The sequence below is a fragment of the Antedon mediterranea genome, chromosome 3, assembly GCF_964355755.1.
Source record: "Antedon mediterranea chromosome 3, ecAntMedi1.1, whole genome shotgun sequence".
Classification (NCBI taxonomy): Eukaryota; Metazoa; Echinodermata; class Crinoidea; order Comatulida; family Antedonidae; genus Antedon; species Antedon mediterranea.
Genome location: NC_092672.1, coordinates 37251299 through 37275402, shown reverse-complemented (window position 1 = coordinate 37275402; position 24104 = coordinate 37251299). Strand labels below are relative to the sequence as shown.

The following is a 24104-nucleotide window of genomic DNA, read 5'->3' as shown; positions in this document are numbered from 1 at the left end:
TGTCATTCTCATGTAGGGTCTATGATTCCTAGATGTGAACGGTGATTTGACTCTACTGTCATTCTCATGTAGAGTCTATGATTCCTAGATGTGAACGGTGATTTGACTCTACTGTCATTCTCATGTAGAGTCTATGATTCCTAGATGTGAACGGTGATTTGACTCTACTGTCATTCTCATGTAGGGTCTATGATTCCTAGATGTGAACGGTGATTTGACTCTACTGTCATTCTCATGTAGAGTCTATGATTCCTAGATGTGAACGGTGATTTGACTCTACTGTCATTCTCATGTAGAGTCTATGATTCCTAGATGTGAACGGTGATTTGACTCTACTGTCATTCTCATGTAGAGTCTATGATTCCTAGATGTGAACGGTGATTTGACTCTACTGTCATTCTCATGTAGGGTCTATGATTCCTAGATGTGAACGGTGATTTGACTCTACTGTCATTCTCATGTAGGGTCTATGATTCCTAGATGTGAACGGTGATTTAACTCTACTGTCATTCTCATGTAGGGTCTAGGATTCCTAGATGTGAACGGTGATTTGACTCTACTGTCATTCTCATGTAGGGTCTATGATTCCTAGATGTGAACGGTGATTTGACTCTACTGTCATTCTCATGTAGGGTCTATGATTCCTAGATGTGAACGGTGATTTGACTCTACTGTCATTCTCATGTAGAGTCTATGATTCCTAGATGTGAACGGTGATTTGACTCTACTGTCATTCTCATGTAGGGTCTATGATTCCTAGATGTGAACGGTGATTTGACTCTACTGTCATTCTCATGTAGGGTCTATGATTCCTAGATGTGAACGGTGATTTGACTCTACTGTCATTCTCATGTAGGGTCTAGGATTCCTAGATGTGAACGGTGATTTGACTCTACTGTCATTCTCATGTAGAGTCTATGATTCCTAGATGTGAACGGTGATTTGACTCTACTGTCATTCTCATGTAGGGTCTATGATTCCTAGATGTGAACGGTGATTTGACTCTACTGTCATTCTCATGTAGGGTCTAGGATTCCTAGATGTGAACGGTGATTTGACTCTACTGTCATTCTCATGTAGAGTCTATGATTCCTAGATGTGAACGGTGATTTGACTCTACTGTCATTCTCATGTAGGGTCTATGATTCCTAGATGTGAACGGTGATTTGACTCTACTGTCATTCTCATGTAGGGTCTATGATTCCTAGATGTGAACGGTGATTTGACTCTACTGTCATTCTCATGTAGGGTCTATGATTCCTAGATGTGAACGGTGATTTGACTCTACTGTCATTCTCATGTAGTGTCTATGATTCCTAGATGTGAACGGTGATTTAACTCTACTGTCATTCTCATGTAGGGTCTAGGATTCCTAGATGTGAACGGTGATTTGACTCTACTGTCATTCTCATGTAGAGTCTATGATTCCTAGATGTGAACGGTGATTTGACTCTACTGTCATTCTCAAGTAGGGTCTATGATTCCTAGATGTGAACGGTGATTTGACTCTACTGTCATTCTCATGTAGGGTCTATGATTCCTAGATGTGAACGGTGATTTGACTCTACTGTCATTCTCATGTAGGGTCTATGATTCCTAGATGTGAACGGTGATTTGACTCTACTGTCATTCTCATGTAGGGTCTATGATTCCTAGATGTGAACGGTGATTTAACTCTACTGTCATTCTCATGTAGGGTCTATGATTCCTAGATGTGAACGGTGATTTGACTCTACTGTCATTCTCATGTAGGGTCTAGGATTCCTAGATGTGAACGGTGATTTAACTCTACTGTCATTCTCATGTAGGGTCTATGATTCCTAGATGTGAACGGTGATTTGACTCTACTGTCATTCTCATGTAGGGTCTAGGATTCCTAGATGTGAACGGTGATTTAACTCTACTGTCATTCTCATGTAGGGTCTATGATTCCTAGATGTGAACGGTGATTTGACTCTACTGTCATTCTCATGTAGGGTCTATGATTCCTAGATGTGAACGGTGATTTGACTCTACTGTCATTCTCATGTAGGGTCTATGATTCCTAGATGTGAACGGTGATTTAACTCTACTGTCATTCTCATGTAGGGTCTATGATTCCTAGATGTGAACGGTGATTTGACTCTACTGTCATTCTCATGTAGGGTCTAGGATTCCTAGATGTGAACGGTGATTTGACTCTACTGTCATTCTCATGTAGGGTCTATGATTCCTAGATGTGAACGGTGATTTGACTCTACTGTCATTCTCATGTAGATACAATTTTTTTTAACATGGTGGACGTGAAACTAAAGCTCAGTCTTACACTATCAACTTTATGTGACAAAAACAAATGATGTAACCATATATGGACATCATCATGTCACTACCGTATTTAGGCATATTACTACCATATTTGGGAATATCACTACCATATTTGGGCATATCACTACCATATTTGGGAGTATCATTACCATAGGCCTATATGTAGGCATATCACACTTTTTTTTTGGTTAAACTGGTTTGATAGTGTAGACAAATATTAACAATGTCTTCTATGCCTTCCGGTTCTGTCACATGATCCAGATGCGTGTCAATTAATCAAAATACACAATCCTATTGTCAGTTATGAATCATAATTTAATGCAGAGTCAGATGAACTTTTTATCGATACACACTTTAATAAGTACATTGACTTAATTAACCATGGGGTTATTTTAACTATAATAACAGTGTAGGCCCGGGCATACACTATTTTAAAATATTTCGTTTCAAATCTATTTGTGTTTCACAACCTAAAATTAATTAATTTAAAATTAATGAATGTTTAATTTTGTACTCCTCGTTTGATTAATACATTGTGTAATCAAATCAAATGCAATAACAATTCTATTAAATTAATTAGAATATAAATTGATATTTATTAATAGAATCACTCCTCCCTTTTCTGTTCATCATTTTTGGATAATTCCTTTTATAATGTTAACCATCTCGGACAAAAGTTACTCGAATGCAAATTGTAGCGAATACTAAAATTTGTTTCCCATTTTGGAGGCAAAGCGTGAATGTAAGCACGCCGTAAATTTACCAATCACGACGACGACACGATAGATCATCCAAACTATTTATATCGCTTGCTGCTCCCAAGGGGGAACCAAGCTTACATAAAGCTGTCTAACTTAATGTGAAAAAATGTGATGTACCCATATATGGACATGATGATGTCATATCACTACCATATTTGGGCATATCACCACCATATTGGGCACATTACACTTGTTTTGTCAAACTTAATTGTATAGTTTAGACAGAACTTAAGAAGTGACCTGGGAAGTTGCTTTCAAATGTACCGTACCGTCCGAGACTATCACGTATTATCTAACAATGTAACTTCTTGCTTACCTAAATATAGACAAGTAATCACAGTATATAACAATCAGCAGGTCATCTTACATCATAAAACTAAAATAAAAGACTTCTGAATATAATTTATTTAATCCTACCAGTATAATGTTACGGACAACAATGCGGCAAATCATACATACACTGTGTACTTATAGATATTTACAAGCCATCACAGTTCTGGAGATAATTTTGTCATGTATACAGCTATATACAATTTTTAAAATAGTACAGATATAGTACAGAATTTTGGAAAATGAATAATTCAGAAGTTTAATGAATAATTCATGATATGAAATCTATATATACCTTATAAAAATACGGACCTACTTTATACTATGACGTAATTCTATAGAATGTAATTAAACTGGACTTGAATACGCGAATTTATTTATTTATTTATTTATTACCATATTTACTGAGGGTAGCCTATTCAGTTCCTAATAGAACTGATCATTCAGGGCCCTCGATAAAACAAACATACAGTACAACACATAAAATATTAAATATTCAAATGACATAAAATATATTAAAGGCTTAAAAATTTACAATATAAAAGTTAAATGAATGATTATAAAAGTCATTTTCGTTTGTATTGTTAGTTTGATAATATGCAAATATCACAGCCAGCCTGTGATTAGGTTCTAAGCAATATTTAATTTCTCTGGTAAGTGTAATTAACGGATTGTTGGAATAGTTATGCATGATGGTGTACAAAATCAAATGTCTATTGTGTTCTTACTTATAGGACATCAATGACGTACGTACACGCAGTAAAAGTATAATTGACCAATCATAAGACGCAGAACATTCTGTCGCTTGTGATTGGTCGAGGTCTTTGCGATTTGTCCTATTGGGAAAGAATATCTATTGACAGAATTCGAACATGCGAAATGTATCATTACTATAGTTATACAGGTATTCTATTAAAGTCAAATATTGCAATTATGATAACAGCTATTCGGTTGATTAATCTTAAACTAGTTTTATCTTAAACATACAATACAGACATTTTTTTCTTATAAAAATTTAAATTATTACACCACTACACATTACTATCGACTTGATATACTGACCATGTGACTTTAACAGGGCCTGTTTATTGTTTCCAGGCATGATACTGTGCCTGTTTTATACGATTGAGATAAGAACATGAACGGCTGCAATCGAAACAATAATTAATGAAATGATTAGAAAAAGTCTGTCTAAAATGACTGCAACTTCTCGCCACTGGCCTTCAAAACCATCGTTTTGTTTCGAGCCTCCAGCATTCGAGTGTGTTTCATCGTAGGATTTTCTCCTGGCCGAACCCCTTGGTCGACTAATGTTTACTTCAGATTTACCGATATCACCACAAAAATCGTTTGTATCGCTTCGAATATTGTTTTCATAAAGGTCTGTTGCTACATCTTGTGGTTTCTTCTCAACCAAATTGTAGGCCTTCTTCTTTTTAGCATCTGCATTTTGACGGCCGATTATGGCGCCCAATTTTCCCAATACGAGTATCCTGATCCAGTCGGGTATTGGTCGCTCGCTGCTCCCGCAGTATATATTTAGAATGACTGAGGTAACCAGAACAGATGCACATCCCATCGAGATGATAAAAGTGAAATATGTTCCTGTAAATTAATTTAAAAAGAAGAGTTTTCTTTAATTTGTTATTGTGTAATAATAATAATTCAGTACGTCGTTTGTTTTTTTTTTGTAGCCATATCATTTTGATTAATATATAAAGCCACCTTTGTTGCGCCGCCGTGACGTAGGCACAATGTAAGAGGCATTTCAGATAATAAATTGCGTCGTGATTGGTCAAATTGCTTACGGCGTGCTTACGTATTTGGGAACCGATCTTAAAGCTTGGTTCCAACTAGTGACGAAACGCAAGGGCGCACGCGCAACGCAAGCGAGTTAACCAACGACAAGTCACTGTTCGAATAATCCATTGCTTGTGATTAGTCAATCACTTTGCGTTGCGTTACGTCCTTGCGTTGCGTCGCGAACCAAGCTTAAAGCAGTGCGGGGTAGGTATTTCGAACCCAACAATGCACGTAATGTAAAACAGTATCTAAACATAATTTTTGTTCATATTATTGTTTGATGATCTTATGAAGCATTTATTTGTAATAAAGATAAATAAGCTAAAACCCTAAGAGTGCCTTTTTACTGCAATCAACACATTTTATACTGCTGCACTATAAGGTCATTATCGGATATAAGGGTATAAAGAAAGTGTAAAAAGGTCAGTTGATATACAATTAGGGTCAACCTTTCAATCACTACCATGTTATATTTTTCAAACAATTATTATCGTCAGAAAGAAGAAATACAATTATTTTTTTTAGTTCATAGTTTAGCTTTTTAAGCCAGATTATTAACGTTCTTTTTGTATTTGCTGCAATAAAACAAACAAACAAACAAACAATATTTATTTTATTTTACTATTCATCGGTTGGTTTTAAATAAAGTTACCGAGATATATTAAATATATTGAATATTCAATAAGCCCGACGACGAAAGCACGGTATCCATTCTACATCCTACCAGCTTGTTTAAATTGAGAAACAATTGTTTTTATTGAATTGTGTTTAATTAATGAATTTTGGTTTTGTAGGTATATAATTGGTTTCCTTTGATTTTTCTGTTGAAAACTAAATTGTGGAAATTCGTCAAACAGTACAGAAAACGCGTTTTCAGATACGAAGAATATATCGCGTTTTGCCTTGATTCATTATCTGCGATGATTATAATATTATTAGTGTACAATTCTAGGCCTATACTTTATTTATTTATTCTTTTCTAAATTTGCTATTTAAAAAAAATAAATTTGTAAAGGCAATCTCTTCACAAGATTCAAATCTTTCTGAGATCTGCCTTCGTTCATTTTCTTTATTATCTCTTGCCATTGTTGTTTTTGTTACTATTTGTGTTTTGGACGTTAATAAATGTTGTTGGAATGAATTCTACTGAAACGCGTTTTTTACCTTGAACTTAAATAATATTATTCCGATTGTATTCGTTTAAAGGCCAGATAAATCCTTTCGTTTGATTAGTCTATTCAAGTATATCTGACAACCGATTTGTTTGTTCGATTTAAACGTGTAGATAATTAAGTCGAACACGAACATTATTAAGAAAGTCATTAATCACACCTGTTAACTTTGTCACGTCTGATAGCTAAATCTCTTCAATAAACGATCAGTATCGAGTGATTTTACCGAACGGACGTTTAATTGACAGAATTAGGAAAATTCCCCAGAAGTTACAATTGTTTTAAATTTATTTCGCGCAAGCGATGAAATATTGCCATTATAACTGTGTTGAGAGGAAATCATTACTGTAAAAAATGTAGTTACCTGAAAAACTGTAATTTAAAGCATAAAATAGTGACATTGGCTTATTTAATTAATCTTCATTTTCATGTTTTTGGGTGACAATACATCTTTAATGTAGGAATATATGGTAATGTTTGTGTATTTACCTATAATCGGAGCATTGTCCGCACTCGGAGGTAAGGTTTCAGCAATCATTTGTTGAAAAAGCAGTAATCCGAGAATAGTGGTCATTCCAAAGGAAATCTTCTCACCACTCTCTGGTGGCAGATAAAACACCAGCATTGAAAGAAAAGACAGTAATATACAAGGTAGTAATATGTTAGCAAGATAGAACTCGTAACGCCTGGTTAACTTAAGGCTATATGTCAAGATCGGATAAGGTTCTGGACAGCAGTTGAAGTAGCGAACTTGTCTGGCAACGTTTACAGACGTCAATACCCATACACCGTTTTCAGTGAATTCGGTTTGTTCGGCGTCTCTTCCCGTAACTGTCATGAGGTTTAGCTCGTAGCCGTCGTACGTCCAGGACCCAAACTCTAAGGTACAGAGCTGGCTGTCGAATGGAAATTTTCTAACGTTCATCCTGCAAGAACTTGTGTAGATTGATGGAGAAGCCCACGTGACTGTGCCATCAGAGGTCACTCGAAGGAAAACATCTTCTTTTTGTCGTTCAAACTGACCATCAATGCTGAAACAATAATGATTCATTCATTCAAAATCAACTTTGTTAAAGAAGAAAAAAGATCCTGTTTATATTTAATAACAGTACTTCCCCTCTAGTGAGATTCGAGAGAAATAAAAGAAAGTAAATTTATTTTTGTTTTATTATGAAAAGAAAGAAGTTGGAAAAAACACGATTTTAACTAGTTCTGTTCATGTTCCTTTAGTCATATATACATACCACTTTTTACCATTCTCATTGTTCCTAGCCGGACGATTAAATTTGTCCATAGTCGAGTACATCATGCATATTGGGACAATTTTATGGTGTAGGCTACTCGGCTTACATGTCAATTTATCTAACCCAATATTATTATTTTTTTTATATGTTTTATTCTATTTACCCTACAGTGAACATACGTCACCATTAACATGACTGAAAGACATAACATATAATATAGTATACTTGCAAAATTTACAAATAATAAGACAGTATTTAGATATTAGTGACATTATAACTATTGAGGTTCCAAAATGGATGTCACATTTACTAATGAAAATGATAAGCCGACATTATCTTATGCGGCATAATTAATACAGCATAATAGTTTACTTTATGTTTAGCTAATGCGTTTGCAGCTTAAGATTAACCAAATGCTATTGAGAATTGCTTATAATAGCAACCAACTCCTGGGAATATCATTGAACATAAAATTATAATTATCATTGATACTTTGTTGCTGCTTTTAATTGACTTCTCATTTCTTTAATTAATTTGCATAATTGGTTTATTTAATGTAATATTATACAGGCATTTATACTATAATCATAATGGCAATTAAACTAAGAAATATAGATAAATTGTTTATTAAATAGGAGCAATGTGTTTGGAATAGCAGGGCAATTTAACAGTTTAAAAGGACACATTCACGCCTGCTCTGATTTCAATGAATTTCGTAATGAATATGGACAGAGAGAGTGTGCATGCGTCCCTAGATGTTTAGTTTATGTTTAATTATTTAGTATACTAATCGGATTTGGATTTTTGCTGTTTAGCATAATTCGTTTACTGGTAAATTTACATTGCAAATACAGAGAATAATAAGAAAGGTGGATGGTCATGACTAGGCCTAGTTCTTCTAGCATACATCAAAGTACCTACTACAGCCACAGCCTCCTTAAACCCAACAATAAACCATTAGGTTAGAGGTCTACTGCGGACATCTTAGAAGTTGTAATTTCTGTTTATAAATAGTATTGGCACGATCTTTAGTATATTTACTAGTTGTTTTAGTGCCATTTGCTTACACAACCGGCTCAGCTATAGTGATTAAGTTCACTTAGGTTGACTCTGGTCTCCCCAATTTCAGTTTTTTTTGTTATGTATATACTGAAATAGACCGAATAAATAATGAAATGAAATCCTTGTCGTACTTCAGGCATAAAGAATCAGATAAAGACTAATAGTTCCACCTACTTATTGTATAAGGTAATGTCTGGAAGCCATATATCAGTCTTTTCAACAAATATATCTTTAATATTTTGATCATTTTCGTCCCATATTAATCTCTGATCCGTCCATATCTGTACATAGAATAACACTGTGTTAATTAATAAACAATATTTATAATATACTTAATATTTATAATATACTTAATATTTATAATATACTTAGTATTTGTTTAGTTGAGCGCAGAATTCAAAGCTACCAAATTTGACTTGAATGTTGTTGACTCAATTAGTCCTTGTCGGACCCTATACGTGTTGTCTCCGTAATTGTTTCATAACACTATACATTTTTCTTTGTTAATTTGTCGAAGTGAGACCATAGAGATAACATTAAGTTAAGCCGAAGATCTTTGAGTTAGCCTGACGTTACACCAAAATGTTGTTGGGCTCGATAGACATGCTCTTGCATTTTTCTCCTTTTTTTTTATCCATCATGTAAATGTTGTTGCTTCTAATACCATAGAATAATGTAATATTTATTGCTCAGGATTATCTTTACTGATTTTAATATTTAATAAACTAAACTAAAATAACTATTAAAATACTTGATGCGTTATTGTAATCAACGGAATATTATTTTCTTTTATTTTGGTCTTGTCAATGGATTATTAGTCCTTGTCCAAATGCATAATCGCTATAATTAAATTAGCATAATATTACCATAATTAATTTGTCCAAATCCGTGGGATGTTGTGGGTTTGTCTTTCAGTGTAAACAGCATTTTATAGAAACATTAATATTTATCTGATTATTCATTGATATTTGTCGTTACATAAGAAAAAAAAAATCAGCATGTTATTTAAGGACAATAGAAGTAAAGTTTATCTGTTTAGACAGTAACTGGACAACATAATAACTGTAGTATTGTATGTAGATAACATTTTGTAAAATAAAAAAAAAAATTGTAAATACAATACAACATAATGCCTACTATCTAATTTAGTTTTATACAATGATATCGTGTAATAAATATCATTATATATTTAAAGACCGCACTTTTATTGACATGTACTACTATTTTGTTCTGATTTGAAGAGTTCAAAAGAGGAAACCCTTACCATTTTAAACCATCCATTAACCGTTAAAGCTTGCGCCTTTTCGTCCTGAAAAAAAAAACACCATAAAAATCTTGGTACTAAACAATGTATTTAACTGTAAATCATTCAGATCGAAATGGAAAACTATTTTACTTAAAGTGGAGCTACACTCAGACTTTCTCAGCTTATATTATGTTTAAGTATGTTTAATTGAAAGTGATTACATAAAAAAAACAGGGAAAATACGGAAATATTTTCCAAAAACTCATTTCCAAAAAATCGGTCAGAAAATAGTGTTTTTTAATACATTACACTTTTTCAGTAACTTAGGGGTTATTAGTTTACAATACGTCGCGAAACGCGTTACACTTAGCAATTGACGCGTTTTAGTCGCCGGTGAACGCATGGGTGAAATGTCTCCCCTTTGGTAAATTATGTGTCGAAAAATGGGGAATACATTTTATACGATTTTATACGACTTAGGCCTAAGTAATATTTCCGATAAAAATGTCAGTATAATCAGGGAGCAACTCCCTGGTATAATTTACATGTATTGTAACCTCATGATTTGCACTGTACAACAACAGCATAATAATCTTATCAGATTGTTTATTAACTTTAAGCTAGGCCTAGCTAAGCCGTCTGCTCAGCCTAGCTAGCCTTGAATTTTTTGTCTAGGCCTATATGCATTCATGGGTTTAAAAATTCTTGGTCGTTTCGCTCCATTTATCATTCCTGGGTTTTCTCGCACATTAGAATTGTGAAACACAAAATCCTATACAGAACAAGAGTAGTAAAGCGATGTGGAAGCTTAGGCCTGACTGAAAAGCAACTATTCAGGCACCCTATCATGGCCCATATGGGTAGGCCGAGGTTGGGTGACAGCAGAACAAACTTCACTGCTGAGTGTCAGCCTAGCAGCTGGAGCCCAAGCAGCATCGGTACATACCTACACTCTAGTAGGCCTAGGCCTAGCTTTATTGAATATATAGCCACATCTTTCTCAAATCTCGTTAGATTTGACATTTTAGTAATAAGTCTCATAATCACATTATTACACTGTGAAACATGATAGGGTCACATTCAGAATGTTTTAATATACTTTTTGCCCGTCAAAAATAACATCGCGACAAAATAACAGATCGCCAGCTGCAGTAGTGTGATTGTGAAAAATGTCACGTGATCATACTCCCTAGCAAAATAAAAAACCCAATTGGACCCGAACGGGGGAAAGTGTCTATTTACGCAAAATTGCGCAATGTATACGCGATAACTATACCAGAAATAGAAAGATCTGGAAAAATTACATGAAACTACATTTAAAATTTTTTTTTTAGTGAAGAAATTAATTTTTTAGGATTATTCAAATATACCCCCCTTTTGCATGTAAAAGAATAGGAAATTACAAGGTATCCCCCCAAAACGCAAAAAGGCGTGATTTTCAAGAAACTCGTACTCATTGAAAAAAAATTTAAAAAAAAATGAAGTATGGGGGATGATATTTTTAAATAATAATTGAAATGTATGAAAAATAGTAATTTTCTGGGTGGAGCTCCACTTTAAGTAAGACTCACTAATCACATATTAACTTTGGCTATCCATCAATATGATAGAATTAGACGTTTTGCTTTTAAATGTATTTGTAGAAAATGATCAGTATATCATTTTAATCATCTATAAATGTTCCTTTAGCAAGATTGATAAGCCATTAGATGTATTAATTTGCTTTCAAAACATTGTATAGTTGTCACAGACATCAACTATAACCGTCAAAATTGCTTCTATTAGGAGTTATGGGCAAAGTGTAGGCGGTTGTTTAACATAGCGAACAGTCAAACATTGTTTTTAGTATTATTCATTAATGATCATATCTTATGAGTAACCGTCCAATGTTTCTGCGCCACTTATTAAACTGGAAAAGTTGTTATAAGTGAAAATTAAGCTCTGCCTACACTAAACTTTATGTGATGTGTGCCCATGGATACGATGACATTATCACTACCATATTTGGGCATATCACTACCATATTTGGGCATATCACTATCATATTTGGGAAACATCACTACCATATTTGGGAATATCACACTTTTTTGTCAGTTTGATAGTGTATACAGAGCTTTATTTATTTATTTATTTTATTTCAACAATATTTTACGAGGGTTGTCCATTCAGCCGAAGCATTAGGGAACCTCACAAAAATACAACATGACGAGACATAAACATGTAACAATAAAAATTAAAAAATAAATATAATTTAGACCTAATGAAATGAGGAAAATGTGTTTTACCAAGTTTATAACTTGCGTTACAATGAACCGTAAGGTGACATTTACAGTAGAATTTTTAAAATCTACTGGTCGAGTTGTCCGAGGACCATAGGATAAAAGTAGCTGCTCTGTCAGCATTGACTCATTACTTCGTAAAGCTGACCCTATATAAGAGAGGTTAAAGGTTAAAGTAATACATGCAAAGGTTAAAGGTTACGGTAATAGAACATAGTTTAGAGGTAGCAATAACCTACAAATCCATGTTTATACAGTATATATAATAAACTTTTATTTTTTTTTACATTTGACAGAGATACTTTTTCTGCTTAAAAAAAACTAGAATATTGCAGGCATTTCAACATCTGAAACTTTGTCCCTATAATTTCCGTCGTCATGCAACTTATTAAGCCTACTCTTACCTGATCGACTTAATACGATATTTTGATAGATTGTTATGTAAATTTATAATTATTTTCCATCCTTTTAACGAATACTGCTTCTTATTCAATGTAATATTAGAATCAATACTTTTATAGTTAGGTCACATTACACAGTTCGAATCTGGAGAAAATTATATTTTATCTTATAGACATGATTATGTTATTTTATACTATTTGAAAAGTTCTGTCATATGCAGTGTATTAAGTGACCTTTGATGAGATCGCTTCATAGTTTTGACTATCTCCATTAACACAAAGAACATGATATGACTATTAGTAACAGAATATGTACATCGATTTTTCTGAATGTATTTCGATAATCGTTAACGACATGAATGATCGAGAGTGATTTGAATCGCATTCAATTTTAGAAATATTCTAAGCTTAAATTGAATCGAATTGCTTCGGGGAAGCCAAATTTGGTAAACGTTTTATATGTAAAATTTGAAAAAATATCTGTGTGAGCAATTATAACGCGCGCGTTACGTGAGTGTCCGAACGATTGCCGTTTCTGACATGCGTGAACACAGTGCTGTGCGCGGCGCACACGTAAGAAATTACCACCATATTTATGCAGTGAACACAGTTTTACAGTTTAAAAGATTAAGAGTTTACACCAGTATAATGATTTTGCATGGAAAAATAGCAAAGTGATAACACACCAGCTCATTTGAAATGTTGTTATATAAATATAGACATAACTATATTTATAATAAAGGCCTATTTGTATCTAAAGAAATGTTTACTTACCTACTGACAAATATGCAATTATAATGAAGATCTTGATTATCATTGTCAGAAAACTCATAGCCCTGAAATAAAAATAAGATGTTGTTAGTAGAATTAGCCTGCTGCAACTACTACCTGTTGATTCCAATCAAATCCGCCGACGACTTACTTAAAAATATTCAAATCAGTTTCTCTCTGTGTGTTGATGTTACGTTTTGCCAATGGCAGTGTGTGCTTTCTTTTGATGTAATCGGAGTATACAATTTGTGGATATCATAATTAATAAATGGAGTCGGTTAGATTAATTTTGACGTTGACAACCACTCGCATTTTACCGATTACACTGAAAGTCAACCAACGCAGTTTACAGAGTTGGTTTGCTTGGTGGCTGTGATCTTGTCGACTACAAGTTGCAGGGTTCAAATCTTGTCACAGCTGCATTCACACAAAAAACAGTAAGAAAGGAAAATATTTTCGGCGTAGTTTTTATTTTATTTAATTTATTCAACTTCTCACTAACACTGTTAGTGAAGGATCGGGACCAACAAGTGGTAAACATCTCTAAAAACGGTCCAGTAGTCCCATACTGGTGTGAAGACTACTCTGCCGTACTTTGAGAAAAGGGCTTATTTAGACATAGCTACTTTTGAGTAATTTATCAAAACGTGTTTCTGTTCTTCATTACAAAAGTTCATAGTATATTTTAGGATAACTGGTCAATTCAAGTGATATAGTATAGGGCCTACCCCCAAGATTCGAATAAAACAAAAATCTCAATTTCGAAAAAAAAAATGTTGTTAAGCCCTTTTCTCAAAGTAGTGCAGTACTGTATACATACATCATGTGATGATAGAACGGTTCATTGGAAAATAATCTAACATAAATAGAACTCATTGTTTTGTCTATAGGATGTAACACTGAACTTTAAAGGATCAGGAATATTAAAACCGATTTTAGTGAACAAAAACCAAAGACATAAGCAAAATTGTCTGTTATAAGTTTTGTGTGAACTCATGTAGAGGGTTGGTGGTTCATAGATAAATCATTGGTTTCCTTTAATGTCATACTCTATTTCTACACTATCTTTCCAATCCTAGATTCTTAGATATAAGCTCGGCGGTCCGTTACAAACCGTGATGATTAACATTTCTATAAAGTATTATTTCACATTTTACGCCCTAGGTTTCTTAAATGTATCTATCAAGATTGCACTTTTTTTTTTTTACAATTATTAATTTCAAACCCAGACAATGATCATTATAATCATTCGTCATTTTAGTTTAAATTTTGATAAATAATTCTTTGAACCAGTTTTCTATATAATGTAGACCAAACATTGTAAGCTGCTACTAGGCCTACGCAATTACACCGATTACAGAGAACCTCTCAGTTGAGAAAGTCTTATTATTAGGGGCATTAAACGAATGATAGAAAATATTACTACGAACAACTCCTATTGATGGGACCCCTAATAAAGTGGAGACTTTCCAGTAAAACGAATAGTTTAACACCACGGCCAACCCCTATCCAGGAGACACAGTTACGCTCTGTCTACACTGTCAAACTTACTATATCATACCATATTTGGGCACAACACACTTTTTTTGTGAAACTAGTTTGATAAGTGTAGACAGAGCTTAAGAAACTAAAAGTTTGTTTTATAATGTTCACACCGAAGATGACAGTTCCGTGGCATTTAAAACTTCCGGACAATGGCGTTAAAAAAGATTGAAAATCGCCGATTTTGTGGAATTCTATGGAGAATAATCGTTAATTACTACGGGAATGCAAAGGATTATGATATACAATCGATTCTGTGACGTTGGCCTCGGAATTAAACAAGGGATCATTCATTTCCAGTAATTACCATAATGGTAAATTATCTAATGAATATTAAACTAAACCTGTATTTCATCAGGTTGTAGGGCCATTAATATGATGATATATTTTTAAATCAACAGTGTTTTTTAGCTAAACATCTGTGATCTTTGCAGCACCAGTAGTTTTTTTCTAAAAAGAAAACCCCTCTTTCATCCATTGTATGATTAAAGCAGCCATCACTGATTAAGTGCTTAAATTTATGTTTTACAAACAATTTATTTTTCTGCTGACCTATTTCCTTACCGTATTTCTGTTATATTGAATGGTATTACTTATAATGTTGATGATAAAATGTTGATAAGAGTGATGAAGTGTTTATGAGAGTGATGATGAAGTGTTGATAAGAATGATGATGAAATGTTGATACGAGTAATGATGAAATGTTGATACGAGTGATGATGAAATGTCGATAAAAATGATGATTTAGTGTTGATAAGAGTGATGATGAAATGTTGATAAGAGTGATGATGAAATGTTGATAAGAGTGATGAAGTGTTGATGAGAGTGATGATGAAGTGTTGATACGAGTGATGAGGAAATATTGATATGAGTAATGATGAGATGTTGATAAGAGTGATGATGAAATGTTAATAAGAGTGATGATGAAGCTTTGATCAGAGTATAGTAATGATGAAATTTTGATACGAGTGATGATGAAATGTTGATAAAAGTGATGATCAAGTGTTGATAAGAGTGATGATGAAATGTCGATAAGATTGATGATGAAGTGTTGATAAGAGGAATGATGAAACGCATTTTACTCCTAATATTTGTTAAATAAATCTAAAGATGAGGATATCTTTCTTAAACAGTCGATTAAACAATCTTCATTCTTCTTTCTGTAATCGGTACCAAAATCAATAACTTTATTTAGGGAACCTCTCGGCTCATCAAAGTAGCGTATTGGTGGTATACGATGACTTATTGACTTGCCAGCGGTTATTGTCAATTATCGTGTGTTTGTTTTATCACGCTTCTTTTTAATGATGTTAGTAATTCAAATCTATTCACATTAATTATTATTATTCCGCATCCTTCACTGTCAATAAATATACAATAATGTATTTGATTTGATAATTACGTTAAACATTGTTATTACTCAGCGAACCGTATAGAAACATTGGCTGTCGTCACTGACGTCTCCTGGCAACATGTTGCTAACGATGTTTGAACAGGATCCCCGGACAGGATCTCTCATTTAAGAAAACGGTAAAAAATGGTAACTTTACTTAAATAATGTTCTGTTGCATTTGCATGACTACATTCTACGCATGCTCAGAAATATGGTCAAGCGCGGAATCGCTGCGTAATCGCTGCGTAATCGCGTAATCGCGTGGCGCGTTTCACGTCGCTAAATAATACTAACTTTTTTGTATCTGTATATTTGATAAAACATTTGTTAATAACAGAACGATCAAAGTAAAGCTAATAAGAATTAAAGTTTATTTTTTAATTTGAATTAATAGTTTTTGCACAAAGCGAATGTGCCGACAATAATCCCATATCTCATTATACTTTAATATTTGTCTTAGTATTATCTATATTATTAAGTATAATCCACCATCATATTCTTTGTCAGCGCAAATAAACATACCATAATATTGCCAACGTAGAACGACTACTTATACTCATTTTCATAATTATTAAATGCTAACCTCAAAGCAAGAGTATTGTTCTCAATGTTACTTAAGCGTGGTTCCTACTAGCGACGCAACGCAAGGACGTAACGCAACGCAAGTGAATTTACCAATCACAAGCGATGACTTATTCGCTTGTGATTGCTAACTGTCTATAAGTTCGCTTGTCATTGGTTAAAACGCTTGCGTTGCGTTTACGTCCTTGCGTTACGTTCTAGTGGGAACCAAGCTTAAGTATAAATACAATTACGTCAGAGTAGGGCAAACATCTGAACAATAATTACTCAACACCATGACGCAAAGCTAATCCACAGTAGTTAAATACAATTATCATCTATATTTATTACAATATTTAATACAGTTACTGCTTAAAGTATTTTAATCGATTTCTTAACTGTCTACAATATCAAAATAGTTTTACAAAAAAATGTGATTTGCCCAAATATGGTAGTAATATCATCATGTCCATTATGGGACACATCACATTTAGTAGACAGAGCTTTAGATAAGGTGAAGCCAGGAAAAGGGACCGTTCGAACTCTTTTTTAGAGAGTGTGATTGTGGAGATCAGTTGACAAATTTTATTTAATGTCTCATTTTGTCTCCTACGCATTTTACATTCTCAGCAGCTGTATTAATATCATGTTTTTCAGACGAAGGTCACTGACCAATCCTACTTATGAGCGTAATTCCCACAACACGCGAGACTAATAAGTCCGAACCTTGCGCATGCGTCCCGTGCATATGTGAATCCATGGTTTCGAATTAGTGAAGACTTTCTCCTTTCTATCTCAAGTTTTGTTCCAAACATACATACAAAAAGAATGATTATTGTAATGTTGTTGCCTAGAGTAACATAAACGATAACAAGTTGCAGGAATACTGCTCACAAACACAAAGTTCTCATTAGGCTTGGCGTGTCGTGGCCCCATTCCCCTTAAAATAAAGCATACTAGTACTAGTTGTTTATGTAAGTTTTAGTTTTATTCAATTACAATTCTTATTTAAAATTATTTAAAATCATTTTGTAAAGTTATTCATGAAAAAATAATTAGTTACCTTTTTTTTATTTCAATTACATTAAACATAACCAATTACAGAATGACTATTTCTCTAGATAGTCTACCTATGGAGAAATAAGTTAGTTATTTCTCTAGATAGTCTACCTAAATAAGCCCATAATAATAATAATAATAATGAGAAATACATAATGTCGTTTAAATGATTGTAGCACACTATTACGTAATTAGTGATTGTATAAAATCCAAATGTGGGATTATATCTGATTACTAATAAATATTAATTCAAATTGGTGTTAGAAACATTTATTATTATTCTTGACGGTATCATGTCTAGCGACAATAAACAGTTTGCAGTATCGTATCTGCAGACGCCTTAACCATATCACACCAACATAACTCCTAAAAAAAACTTAACCCTCTAAAAAAAGTGTTTCACTATAAAAATAAAACAAAACATATGGGATGAAGGTTGGTTTCAGAAGACACAATACTGCGTGCTGTTTATTGTCGTTAGACTTAATACCGCCTGTGTATCGGGGTACTACTACTATATATTAAATTAACAGCCCACAATTTGAAAACGTGTTTCTATATAATATAAAATTTCCTATAATACGTACGATACTAAAACAAGAATTTCTGTCTTAGCTTTTCTTACCTTAAAAACAAATCCAGTGAGAGATATCTTAATCATTGAATAAGCAACCTACAATGATTATGTATGGTATGTTTATAGCCAGTAGTAGTAAGAAAGGTCCAATGATTTCTCTGAGCCCACGTTCATATCGATCTTTTAGCTGATTGAGATCGAATAGTAGTGGTAAGCTAATGATTTGTGCGGGCATGTGACGCCATGCTCTATGACCCGTAGGTGTATATGGACCACTGACATCAGTAACAACAAAATGAACTGAAACAATTGTGATTTTAATTTGTGGATTTTAAGTAGTTTGTATACACATCTAACTATTATAATAATAAAGTAGTCATAGTACTGATTGATTGATGTGTTGTTTTAGATTATTACGTGTTTATGCAATTAATAATGAATATAGATTTACAACCACTAGGCTATACAGTATATAGGCGAGGCTAGACCTACCCATCATTTTGTGTTCAAGGAGAAGGTAACTGCAACTCGTAGGTCGGACCTACAATTGCCTGTTAATCCATTAACTGTTCGTATCCTTTTTTAACTGGACAACATCATTTCTATTATCATTATGGTCGATGTTTTTGATATACTTATTTTTAATAATAATAGGGTTGTGTAAATATTGACTTGACCGAAATTACCTTGCAACATAGCCTAAATGCTAGCATCAATAAACGTTTACAATGAAATGCACAATATAAAAAATAAATAAAACAATAATAGTAGATAATTCTATTTTTCTTAATTTAAGTTTAAAAAAGATTAATTTTTTATTATAATAATATTATTTAGCATATTTAGTATATATCTTTACTTTTTTCAAAATGACAATTTAAAACTGGGAAAAGAGAAAAAAACAGACAGAAGAATACTTCAAAGATAATCAACTAAATGTATTCACTTTAGCTATACACAGATATTGAGAAGGCCTAGAATAAGTTATATTAATAAGTAGTATAATTAATCAGCGACGTCCAAGAAAAATAATCTTCTGTCATTGTTTTAAAAACAATAAACAATTTAAAAAGCCGAAATATAAAAAATAACACCTCACGATGAAACATGAAACTCAAGTAAAATAAAAAGTATTAAAGAAAATATAAGCCAAACAAAATGTGCAAACTTACCTCAGTTAAATATAATATGGAAACAATTATGAATAAAGATATCAACAGTAGCCTATCTTGTGATAGCAGTCATTTAAGTTGTTTATAATAATTATATCCCAGTAATACGGTGCAATATAGTCATTTTTCTTTCCATTGATATGCTGTGTCGCCCTCTAACGCCAGGAGTGATTGTACTACAAGCGACAACTGACTGGTGTTTCTTCCGCAGCCAAAATTCTGATAAAAATTATATGACAACCAGGTTTAACAGATTCGAGACAAAATTATCCGATTAATTATCTCATTTTAACCAGATTATTATCCAAATAATACGATGCTTTTTAACCTTTGACCAGGAGTTCAAGTTGATTTGACTACGTAATTACAAAGTTTCTATAAATATGGTATAATTATGCGCTTTTTGATTGTTGACCTCGATTTGACCTCAACCCTATTTTCATTTCCTTTTCTCTTGTATTGAATTGAATGTGTCTTATCCTTATTTGGAATAGCCTGTTCCTTATTGTATTGTCGATAAATGCAGAATAATCATTACAGCGCCATCATCATCTTTGCTTAATGCTTGACAGACTTCAAAATATTAGATCATAATTCATTTGTCGTTTTATTAGATTATTATTTTGATATATTTTATGATTCTCTTTTAAACGTAGAATTAACTTATATATTACTTCCTGACTGCTTACTTGTTTTTAATCTTTTGTGTTTTTAGTTATCCGCACTTGGCGGATAACTCCTTCTTATTGTATGGGATCAATATTTTTTTTTTCTGTATTATTCTTCTTTCTTTCTCGCTATTTTTGTTCAGCGCGTTTCTCTAAAATGTGTAAACATAACATTTTATAACTTTGACAACATGTGGACATTTACCTGAAGTTGGTCACCTCCTATTTTTGAAAGACCTCGGAGTTGCGTAACCTGACTTACGCGCGATTTTATGATTTTTTATGATTGATCATAGATTATAAACTAAAAGTGATTTTTAATTGACACTTTGTGAAAGTTTAATTTATATCATGCGCTAACTTTCTGATGAAAAAAATTGCGTGTTTTACACAAAGTTACGCGCGCACGTGCATTTAAAATTTCAAAATGCGCAAAAATAATTTCTAATCAATTTCTTTCTACGCGTTTCATGTCATTTTAAGCATGTCAAAAATTACCGCGCGCGCGAAATATATTACGCGTACAGTGCGCATAGAGCATGAAAATCATGTTTTTTTCTCTTGAATTGTGATTTTCCAGCCTTTCCTAGTCATTTTCAAAAATATTGACATCATTTCAAATTAAAATTACGTCATACGAACACGTTGATTTAGACCATTTGCGCGCGTTTTAGTTGAAAAAGTTACAAAATGTTGTCAAAATTATGCCTATTTTGAATCTTTAATAGCTTCTCGGGATCAACGATTACCCCTAATTATATATATGTAAGCAGATATGTTGTAGATATGAATTCATGCAGATTTTTTACCTCACAGATGTTGTGACGTCATCATATGGCCACACGAATGTAAAATATAGGATTTTTTTGTCTTTCGTTATTGCTCATCACATTCAATGGAGCGCATCACGCTTATCCGTATTCCATTTTCTATTGGATTTTAATATTGTCTAGGTCAATCAACTATTTTTCGCATGAGTTAAAAATATTTTAATTTTTGTGACGTCATCATGCGTAAAAATTTTAATTACGTGGGTCATTAATTTCATCTTTACAGTAAATTTTAATCTGTCATAGCTCGTAAGAATAAAATGTGATAATCACGATTAAAATGTTTTCTGGAAGCTATGGGATTGTAGATACGAAATCATGTAAAGTTTTTGCAAATCGGATGTTGTGACGTCATCATATGGCCAGTTAAATAAAAAATGTCATATTTTCATCTTTTGTGTCGTAGTTCATTACATTTAAAAGAGCGCGCATCAATATTTCACGTATTCAAATTTCTTCTACACGTTAATATGTTTTTGCTGAGATAATTTTCTTCCGAAATTGCTACATTCGCGTTTCATTTTGAAACCGTCAACATGTTAAAAATTGGAATAAATAGCGAGTCCCGTAATTTCATCTATTCTATACTACACTGTATGTGATATGTATACAGATTGTACTGTGTATACTATATGACACAAAATAACAGAATTCAGCAATAATAACATAATCATATTCTTCAGTTCAGGTCATAATGCCTTAATCTTTATCGGTGTGCAATATTCCAACGTATTACGTGCACGTGGCGTTTGTCGTGCGGATAACTAACTCGTCAAAGTGACGAGTTTCATGTCTAGTGTTTTTATTGTTTTTGTATGTTCTATCCTGTGACGAGTTGGCCGTTGTTGGATATTATGTGTGAATGAAAAAAAACCCTGCAACTCATACATTGGATGGCCATCATTTATGAATTGATACTGTATGTTTATAGCTTCAAATAATCATTTGATTTGCCTTTTTGTGGCCTGATTAAGACAAGTTGTACCAAACACTGTTTGACTTGACTTTGAAGTGAATGAGAGTACACTTTTGAGTATGGTATATATATCTTAATGTATCTCTCCAGATTAACAGCATCCCCCCTTCCCCCGTCAACTACTTGCCATGGCCTATAGCCAGCGTTTCATTTAGATATAATCGATCCGAATTTTTAGTTCGTTTTTGCAACAGCAACTTCACCCATACGTTTCAATGTTATTAAATTGTTTACGACTAGAACTCAACAAGGGCGCGTAACGCAAGTTATAGCCAATCACATCGCTTGTGATTTGATAAAAATTAACGTTGTGCGTTAGACTAGTTTTAGACGAAGGGTCAACTTAATATCGGTATAAAGATAAACATTTTGGCACACATGACGTTTCATGCTGGAATCAAAACGCCGACTGGTGGCGCTCGTAATGACAATAACTTTAGAATACTTGAATGAATGAATAAATAAATGAAATTATAATGACATATGATGAAATGTGATGAGATGATTTTTTTTTTATTCTTCATGTATATTTTATTGTCCAAAAAAGACGAACAATGCCACAATTAAACAGCCAGAAGGTAGAACCGTAACATTTTACAATGCAAAAGTTAATTCATAATAACGATTTAATGATGATATGATTGTTTGATAATTGGATGATAAATATGATGATTTATGATATGATGATATGATGATGATATTATGATATATGTGATATGAAATCATATACTATGATATATGATATGATGAAATAACATGAATGACATGATATAGTATGACTGAATGGTACGAATGGGGAAAAGTCTGAGTTAGTAGTCGTACGTATACGTTATTTGAAACCGAAGCCTAACCAATTGCCCACACGCTCAACAAAAGTATGAACCGCCAAATAAGGAAGTAGGCCTACTATCAGTACTCTGTGCATCATAATACTTTTGTAGGTCAGCAAAATGCTAACGACTTTTCAAGATGTATAACTTAGATCAATTTACCGTTGAACTTTGTAATTATTGTATGAGGATTCTACTACTTATCATTTTAAGCCAATTTTATATTTGTTCTTTTCCCTAAATTTTGCTCTAGGACACGTACGTAAAATATGAAATGGTACTCCATATTTATATAATAGAGCAACAGTGATTGCGAGGGCGAGTACCGTATGTGGAAAAGTCAAATTGAAATATTTAAAAAAAATAATAAATGTGGAGTCTGACTTATTACCTATGTTTGACCATGATTTCAAACCATAGATACGCCTACTTTCTCTTCACCGATGCGGCCTATATTATTATCTAATATGATCATATCATTATTCTGATTGATTATATTAATGATTATAACTTTAATAATCATAATTATAATGCAATGCATGTCCAACATTTGAATTTACACAATACGTTTAATCGACTACGACTGGATGAAATCACAGATGAAATTAATATTATAGGTGATAAGTTAAAAAACGAATTTAAACTATAATTGACCCCATAATGCATTATCGTCTGTGCGGCGCTCTATGTATTTACCAGCTATCTCTGATTATAACGTCATTTTATAGTTTCTAAGAAAGCTTAACGGACCATGATGCAAAAAAGGCCCCGGATGTTACGTCATTCGCAAGTGTTATTTTTGTATAAGTGGAATAAACATTTGTTGTTTTATTTGAAAAAACATTCTACATCTATTTTTATCCAAATAACATTCTGTACGATTTTTGTTTCTCGGAATTATAGCTAATCACAGACTATTATAGCTAATCACAGACTATAATTATAGCTAATCACAGACTATAATTATAGCTAATCACAGACTATAATAGCTAATCACAGACTATTATAGCTAATCACAGACTATAATTATAGCTAATCACAGACTATAATTATAGCTAATCACAGACTATAATTATAGCTAATCACAGACTATAATAGCTAATCACAGACTATAATAGCTAAT

The 24104-nt window shown here is 33.0% G+C and overlaps 1 protein-coding gene across 2 annotated transcripts; it reads right to left on the bottom strand.

Moving 5' to 3' along the window:
- Positions 1 to 2184: 2184 nt before the first annotated feature.
- LOC140043943 (neuronal acetylcholine receptor subunit alpha-10-like) lies at positions 2185 to 19803 on the bottom strand. 2 transcript variants are annotated; one of them, XM_072088437.1, is made up of 7 exons: positions 19678 to 19803; positions 13377 to 13438; positions 12208 to 12350; positions 9941 to 9985; positions 8851 to 8957; positions 6860 to 7401; positions 2185 to 5000 (listed from the first exon to the last, which is right to left on the bottom strand). In XM_072088437.1, exons 2-7 carry the CDS (start codon positions 13432 to 13434, stop codon positions 4513 to 4515), a joined length of 1383 nt encoding a protein of 460 aa, XP_071944538.1. In that variant the 5' UTR covers positions 13435 to 13438; positions 19678 to 19803; the 3' UTR covers positions 2185 to 4512. The 2 variants fall into 2 exon arrangements, with proteins under 2 accessions (XP_071944538.1, XP_071944539.1); XM_072088438.1 differs by lacking the exon at positions 19678 to 19803 and adding an exon at positions 18554 to 18872.
- Between the last annotated feature and the right edge of the window lie 4301 nt (positions 19804 to 24104).

Coding starts and splice junctions, on each gene's coding strand:
- LOC140043943 (XM_072088437.1), bottom strand. CDS start 13,434: ATGAGTTTTCTGACAATGATAATCAAGATCTTCATTATAATTGCATAT. Junction 12,351..13,376: donor AATTGCATATTTGTCAGTAG/GTAAGTAAACAT, acceptor TCTCTTATATAG/GGTCAGCTTTACGAAGTAAT. Junction 7,402..8,850: donor GACATTACCTTATACAATAA/GTAGGTGGAACT, acceptor TTATTGTTTCAG/CATTGATGGTCAGTTTGAAC.